The sequence below is a fragment of the Streptopelia decaocto genome (genome assembly GCF_964273445.1).
Source record: "Streptopelia decaocto genome assembly, chromosome: 6".
Taxonomy (NCBI): Eukaryota; Metazoa; Chordata; class Aves; order Columbiformes; family Columbidae; genus Streptopelia; species Streptopelia decaocto.
The window spans coordinates 67,808,229-67,815,937 of record NC_138660.1 but is presented as its reverse complement, the minus strand read 5'-3'; the positions used below and the strand labels follow the sequence as shown (position 1 = coordinate 67,815,937).

Below are 7,709 nucleotides of genomic sequence, written 5' to 3'. Positions count from 1 at the left end.
TATGCAAATGAGGCCACGCCCCCACCCATAGGGCGTGTCCAGCCGGCGTGACGTCACCGTCGGAAATTAACCAAAAGGGAGCGCTCCCCCGAGGGGGGCGGGGCCAGGCCGGCCCACTCCGGGCGCTGATTGGGCGGCGGGCGGTGACGCGCGGTGACGCGCGCGGGCTCGAGGCGCACGTTGGCTGTGGCGGAGGGAGCCACATAAACAAAGGCACATTGCGGGGACGGGGACACTCCGGCCGCCTCGCAGCGCCGGGCGACACGCTGCCGCCGCGCTCCCGCACAGCCCCGGCGTGTCCCGACGTGCCGCGTCCCGCCCCGCCGCCGCACGGCACTTGGATGCCCGCACAGGACCCGGCTCTCCGGTGAGTCCCCACGCGCGGAGGTGGCGCGTAGCGCACCCGGCATCCACGCGCGAGGCGGGGGACACGGCGTTTTGGGGGATGGGGGGGGTGACAGCGGCAGCTCCACGGTCCCGTCCCACCCGCGGCGCGGCTGTGGCGCTCGGCGCTTCTCCAGCAGCGGGGGTGCCGCTGTCCGCCCGTGGGTGTGTGTCACGAGTGGTGCTGCCGGGCTGCGGGTCCTGCCCGGGCTGGCTGTCACCCGCTCGGGCGGCGGCTCGCGATCCCGCGGGTGTGGAGGCCCCCGGGAGCCGGCAAAGCCGCGCCTCGCCCGGCTCCCCCCGGAGACGCGTCTCTCGCCTTTTACCGGTGGAGACGGAGAAACGAACCGGCTCCTCTCGGCCACAAACCGCGGGGCAAACACGGCTGGCTGTGCGACAGCCCGCCCGCGGAAAGTTTTCTTCCTGATTTGGAAAAAAAAAAGAAACCAAACCAAAGCCAGGAGCTCGGGGGTGTCGCGGTACCGAAGAGCCCCGCGGACGCCGGGTGACCCGGCCCTGCCCCGGGACCGCTGCCGCACCTCGGCGGGGGGACGGGCCGCGGGGGTCGGTGCCGCCGTCGCTCCGGCGCTGCCGCCCGTCCCGGCAGAGCCTCAGGGCAGCTCCGTGTGTCTGTGTTTCAGCCAGCGCGCTGGGCAGGCTGGAGTCCGCCTCCGGGTGCTAAAACCGCGGAAAGTTTGCTCTCCGCTGACCTCCGACACTGTCCGCCTTCAGCTCCCCCGAAAACGCCTCTCCCTCGGCTGAAGGTTTGTGCGCTTCGTTCCCGCGGCTCCGCGGCAGCCCCAGCGGGGCCGGGGCAGGGAGGGCTCCGCCGCCGGGCTCCCCCCGCGTCCCCCCCGCGCCGGCCGGGGCAGCGCGGTGTCCGGCGGAGCGGCGCGGAGCGGGACGGGCGGAGGGAGCGCGGTTGTGCGGGCCGAGTCTATATGACCGTGTTTCGTTTCCAGCCATGCCCTGTGTTCAGGCTCAGTATGGGTCCTCGCCTCAAGGAGCCAGCCCGGCCTCCCAGAGCTACAGTTACCACTCTTCGGGAGAATACAGCTCCGATTTCTTAACTCCGGAGTTTGTCAAGTTTAGCATGGACCTCACCAACACTGAAATCACTGCCACCACTTCTCTCCCCAGCTTCAGTACCTTTATGGACAACTACAACACAAGCTACGACGTGAAGCCACCTTGCTTGTACCAAATGCCCCTGTCCGGACAGCAGTCCTCCATTAAGGTGGAAGACATTCAGATGCACGGCTACCAGCAGCACAGCCACCTCCCCCCCCAGTCCGAGGAGATGATGTCCCACTCAGGCTCCGTGTACTACAAGCCCTCGTCGCCCCCGACCCCCTCCACGCCCGGCTTCCAGGTGCAGCACGGCCCCATGTGGGACGACCCCGGCTCCCTGCACAACTTCCACCCCAACTACGTGGCCACCACGCACATGATCGAGCAGCGCAAAACGCCGGTCTCCCGCCTCTCCCTCTTCTCCTTCAAGCAGTCGCCCCCCGGCACCCCCGTCTCCAGCTGCCAGATGCGCTTCGACGGGCCCCTCCACGTCCCCATGAACCCCGAGCCGGCCGGGCCGCACCACGCCGTGGACGGGCAGGCCTTCGCCGTCCCCAACCCCATCCGCAAGCAGCCGTCCATGGCCTTCCCCGGGCTGCAGCTGGGCCACGCTCCGCAGCTGCTGGACAGCCAGGTGCCCTCGCCCCCGTCGCGGGGGTCCCCGTCCAACGAGGGGCTCTGCGCCGTCTGCGGGGACAACGCCGCTTGCCAGCACTACGGCGTCCGCACCTGCGAGGGCTGCAAGGGCTTCTTCAAGGTGAGCGGGCGGCGGGCAGGGCGGCGGGGGGGACCCGCCGGGGCGAGGAGCCGCTTGCTTTCCCCTTCAGATGGAAATTGGTTAGGACAGAGAACCGTGTCTGAGCTAACCAAGTGGAACAGAATTCCCTGTGGTAAAATTAAGTGATCTCTTTATTTCACCATCCTGATTGAATAATCTTATCATTTTAAATAGAGAAGGTCTCCAAGGAATGTAAATAATATGAATGCCCACGGATTTGTATTTACCGAGCGTCTCCTTCCCTCCTCTTGGCATATAAAACGCAGCTAGGAGCTGCGAGGTTAGCCCGAGTGTTAACGCTAGCAATTTTCTCCTGTTAAATGCCCTGAAAAAAAGAAAAGGAAAAAAAAAGAGAGAGATAAAAGAAGGGGGGCGGGGGGAAAGCGGGTTACAAAAAAAAAAAAAAAAAAAAAGGAAAATAAAATAAGGAAAAGAGTCGGGGAGCTGGCGGGGCCCGGGGGAGCGGGGCCCGCACCGCGGGTCCCGGCGCTGACACCTCCCGCCCGCCCGTCCCGTCCCGCAGCGCACGGTGCAGAAAAACGCCAAGTACGTGTGTCTGGCCAACAAGAACTGCCCGGTGGACAAGCGCCGCCGCAACCGCTGCCAGTACTGCCGCTTCCAGAAGTGCCTGGCCGTCGGCATGGTCAAGGAGGGTGAGTCCGCGGGGCCGGCGCAGCCCGCTCCGACCCCGGCTGCGCCTAGCCGAGCCGCGCCTAGCCTGGGTCGGGCTCGGCGGAGCGGCTGAGCCCCGTCTCTCTTGCAGTGGTGCGCACAGACAGCCTCAAAGGCCGGAGGGGTCGCTTGCCATCCAAACCGAAGAGCCCCCAGGAGCCCTCTCCCCCCTCTCCCCCGGTGAGTCTGATCAGTGCGCTGGTGAGAGCCCATGTCGACTCCAACCCGGCTATGACCAGCCTGGACTATTCCAGGGTAAGCTGGACCGAGCGCGCGTAGGGACTCGCTGCGCCTGCCCGCCCGGGGAGGGGGGGCAGCCGGCCCCGCCGGACCGAGCCGCCGGCTCCGCGGCCGCGGGGGGAGCCGAGCGCTGCCCGCCGCCCTGCCCGCCCCCCCGGGGCCGCAGCGGCCGGGCCGGGGCCGGGGCAGCCGTGCCGTGCCGTGCCGTGCCCCGCCGCGCTGGCTGCCCCGGGATCGGGCCGCGCACAAACCGCCCCCGCAGATGGAGAGCGGCGACCTCGTAGCGCCGTTTCTAATTGAATTAATTGCCCCGGAACATCCAATTTCTTTACTGGTCAGAGAGAGGTTTAATTGTTGTAAAAACCTGGCTCCCCGACTAGAAGCGGGGTTAGCAATTTCACGGGTTATATACTTTAGAGAACCTCATTAAGTGCTTTTTAAAATGAATTTCCAGTTCCAGGCTAACCCCGACTACCAGATGAGCGGAGACGACACTCAGCACATCCAGCAGTTCTATGATCTCCTGACCGGCTCCATGGAGATCATCCGAGGATGGGCAGAAAAAATCCCCGGCTTCACTGATTTGCCTAAAACGGACCAGGACCTGCTCTTCGAATCCGCCTTCCTGGAGCTGTTCGTGCTGCGGCTGGCGTACAGGTGAGCGGCGGGACCCGAGGGGCGGCTTCGGCGCGGTTATGAAATCAGATCCTTTCAAGGTCCACTGATCTGCGTTTTATTAACTCCTCGGTAATTAGGTGCCTCTTAAATCCTTCAATTATTGCTCCTCAAGTAATTAGTTGTTTAGCTTTTCTACCCCCATCTTTTCTTTCTTCTTTTTTTTTTTTTTTAATCTTACCTTTCTTTTTTCTTTTTCCTTTCACTCTCTCTATTTTATTTTTCTTTCATTTCTTTCTCTCTTTATCTTTATTATTTTTCTCTTTCTGTCCTTTCTCTACTTTCTATCATATTTTTTTTCTTTTAAATATATTTTTATCTTTTTCTCTTTCTCTTTTCCTACCTAATTTTCTCTTTCTACTCATCCCTTTATCTGTTCATTTTTGAGTTGTCATATTCCTTCCAGGTCAAACCCAGTGGAGGGCAAGCTTATCTTCTGCAACGGGGTGGTCCTGCACCGGCTGCAGTGCGTCCGCGGCTTTGGGGAGTGGATCGATTCCATTGTGGAATTTTCCTCCAACTTGCAAAACATGAACATCGACATCTCGGCCTTCTCTTGCATCGCTGCCCTGGCCATGGTGACAGGTCAGTGTCCCCTCCTCGGCCCCACCGGGGACTCCTTTTCCCTCCCGCTCCCACCCGTAACGTCCCGCATCGTTCTCTTTTGCAGAGAGGCACGGGCTGAAAGAACCCAAGAGGGTGGAAGAACTTCAAAACAAGATTGTAAATTGTCTCAAAGACCATGTGACTTTCAATAACGGGGGGCTCAACCGCCCCAACTATTTGTCCAAACTCTTGGGGAAGCTCCCGGAACTGCGCACGCTTTGCACGCAGGGGCTGCAACGCATTTTCTACCTGAAACTGGAAGATTTGGTGCCACCGCCAGCAATAATCGACAAACTTTTCCTGGACACTTTACCTTTTTAAGACTCTTCTCCCGTGCTCTCCCACTGGACTGAAGAGAAACTTCACCTCTCGGAAGGGGGACTCGGCTGGGCCCAGGGCAGCACCCCTGGGTGCCAGTTCCCACCCAATCAGTGTTGGTAACTCCTGTGGGCAGAACGGCAAGGGGCATTTTGGCTCTGGGGCATCATGGATGCACATCATGGACTACACAAATACCATGGTATAAACTTTTTATTATCAGCTTATAAATGAATTTATTATTAAGGACTTCTGATTTAAAAGATCTGGCAACGCCGGGTGCGCAGCTAAGACTCTTATGGTGGCAAGCAAAGCGTTAAGGTGACCCACAAGTCTCGCTCTCCTAAAGTTTTCTGCTGTAAAAGAAAGCTGTAATATATACAAAACGTAAATGTTGCGTGGGTGGCATGTCATTGAAGAAGGCAAAGGCTTGTAAATTTATCAGACGCAGTTTGGCTTTTTAAAAATTATTCTGTGCCTATTTATGAAGAAATATGGAAAACAATTATAAAAAAATATTAAAAATAAAAGCTAAACATGTTTTCAAAAAAAAAAAAAAGAAGAAAAAAGAATAAAAAAATAAAGGAGGATAAAGAGAGAGACAAATACATCTCTCCGTACCAGGAAAGCATGATGATTCTAGGGCGACAATGTTATAGGCACTTGCTATTGCAGTAATGTCTATATTCTATAAATAGTATTTCAGACACTATGTAGTCTGTTAGCTTTTATAAAGACTGGTAGTTATCTAAGCTTCGAACATTTTCTCAATTGTAAAATAGGTGGGCACAAGTATTACAGAACCTGAAATCCTCCCCAAAGGGACACATAGTGTTTGTAAACACCGTCCGACATTCCTTGTTTGTAAGTGTTGTATGTACTGTTGATGTTGATTAAAAAAGAAGTTTATATCTTGATTATTTTGTTGTCTAAAGCTAAACAAAACTTGCATGCAGCAGCTTTTGACTGTTTCCAGAGTGCTTATAATATACATAACTCCCTGGAAATTACTGAGCACTTTGAATTTTTGGTTTGTTTTGTTCCGGTTTTTTATGTCTAAAATTGTCGGTTAATATATTATTTTATGTTCGAGTAATATTTTTAATATTGCCATATTCTGTAGTATTTTTCTTTGTATACAAGTCACTGCCTTTTTTTCTATGGTGTATGACAGTTAGAAACGCGGATTTTTTTTTTTTTTCTCCCGATAACTCTTTCTTTGAGAAAGACAATTTTAATGTTTACAACAATAAAACATGTAAACGAATAGAATTTCGTCTTCTCTCTGTCCAAGCGAGCGGCAGCAGCGCCAGCAGCCCTTGCACACGGAGGACAATGGCCTCTCCGTGCGGCGCGGGGGGCGCAGGAGGAAGGACGGGGCACTTTCCTTGCGGGAGGGCGAGCGCAGGACCCGCCGGCTCTGCGGGAGGAAGAGGAGGAGACCCTGAGCCCCCAGGTTGGTCCCTTCCCGGGTTTTTCCCCCGGCAGCCCCCCAGCCCGCTCCTGGCGCGGCATCGCTCTCCCCCCGCCCAAGCGTTTGCGTTGTATTAACGGGATCTAACGGCGAAACCTCGTCCCGCGGCTCCGGCGGCGGGTTTAGGGGGGCAGGATGGGCCGGGCGGGTGGTGGCTCCTCACGGGCAGCGCTGCGGGGGCTGGTACCGGGGGTGCTCTGTGCCGGGGTGCGTGCACCTGGGCTGTTCGCTGCCCTCCGAACACTCCGGGTTCCTGGAAAACTTTGCAGCAGGGCAGGCGGTATTCTCTGAGCTCGGCTTTGCCGGGACCCGCTGCGCTCAGAACCGCGCTTAGCAACTTCCCGGGCGGTGCGCGATGCGCGGAGGAGCCGCTGCGGCCCCCGCACTCCCCCGGCTTCCAGCCCCGGCGGCCGGACCCGCGGGGACGCGCTCCGCGGGTGTCCCGGCTCCGCACCCCGCGTGGAACGGGAGGAGGAAACGAAGCTCGGGTGGCACGTCTGGGAGTTTAGAAAACTTCAGCCTTTTGCGTCAGGGAAAAAACCAAACAACCAAAGCAGAGCTGCCCGGGGGGCGGGGGCACGATGCCAGCCCTGAAATCAGGTTTCAGGTGCTCTCTGCCGCGCGTCCCGCCGCGCCCGGCCCGGAGAGCCCGGGGGTGCTTGCCCGGCGGCCACGGGCTGAGTTGGGCCGGTCACAGCCCGTCGCCATCGGGCAAACAGCCCCGGCTCGCTGCGGGAAAGCCCCGGCGTGGGGCTCGGTTGTGCGGTGGTGGATGACACGGACACTTCGGGCTTGTAGGAGGCAGGGACTTTGTGGCTTGTTTAGGCGAGGAATTCATTACAAGAGTTGTAAGAAGAAATAAAAGATCGGGTCCTGCGGCAGGCGTGTGCCGGGGCAATTAGCGGGTCCGGGAGCAGGGAAGTTAGGCAGCGCTTAACTGAGGCTGAGCGAGGTCCAGAGCTTGGTATTGCCACAGGAACGGGGCTCAAGTCGTTGCGACTTTAACCCTTACAGGAAATCTCCACCTGCTCTCATTTTCTCTCGAGCAATAAGCTGCTTTCGCCAAACACTTTCCTCAGTGTCTTTTGTAATAACTTTCCTAAGTGCTTAATCCCCTGCACCTGGAGGAGAGCGGAGATTGTCCTCCGAGCCCGCCGGCTCGCACACCTGCCGCGGCTTTTCCCTCCCTCCCAGCGGCCCCATCTTCCCGCAGGTTTCCAGGCTCTTCGCCCCGCATCCCCGGCCGGGCTCGGGTGGCAGCGGGTGTCCCGCAAGTGCGCGGGGCCGGGGGGACACTGCCCGCTGGGGCGGGAGCACCCGCGGGTTGGTTGGGGTTCACGGGAGCGGTCCCGGGGCTCGCCCGTCGGGGATGTTCACCCGTTCACCCTGAGCCGGGGAGGGACGGGTCTGTGTGCCCGGGGGACGCTGCTGGTTCCTGCTCCGAACGCCCCCGGCGAGGAGGGAAAGAAAGAAAGAAAGAAAGAAACACTG

General features: G+C 58.4%; 1 protein-coding gene across 1 annotated transcript; it reads left to right on the top strand.

The window, feature by feature from the left end:
* The first annotated feature begins 225 nt into the window (after nt 1-225).
* NR4A2 (nuclear receptor subfamily 4 group A member 2) lies at nt 226-5,948 on the top strand. Its single transcript, XM_082055138.1, has 8 exons — nt 226-367; nt 1,026-1,148; nt 1,347-2,212; nt 2,757-2,886; nt 2,997-3,160; nt 3,600-3,802; nt 4,227-4,405; nt 4,491-5,948. The coding sequence occupies exons 3-8, from the start codon at nt 1,349-1,351 to the stop codon at nt 4,745-4,747; spliced, it is 1,797 nt and encodes a 598-aa protein (XP_081911264.1). The 5' UTR covers nt 226-367; nt 1,026-1,148; nt 1,347-1,348; the 3' UTR covers nt 4,748-5,948.
* The last annotated feature ends 1,761 nt before the right edge of the window (nt 5,949-7,709 follow it).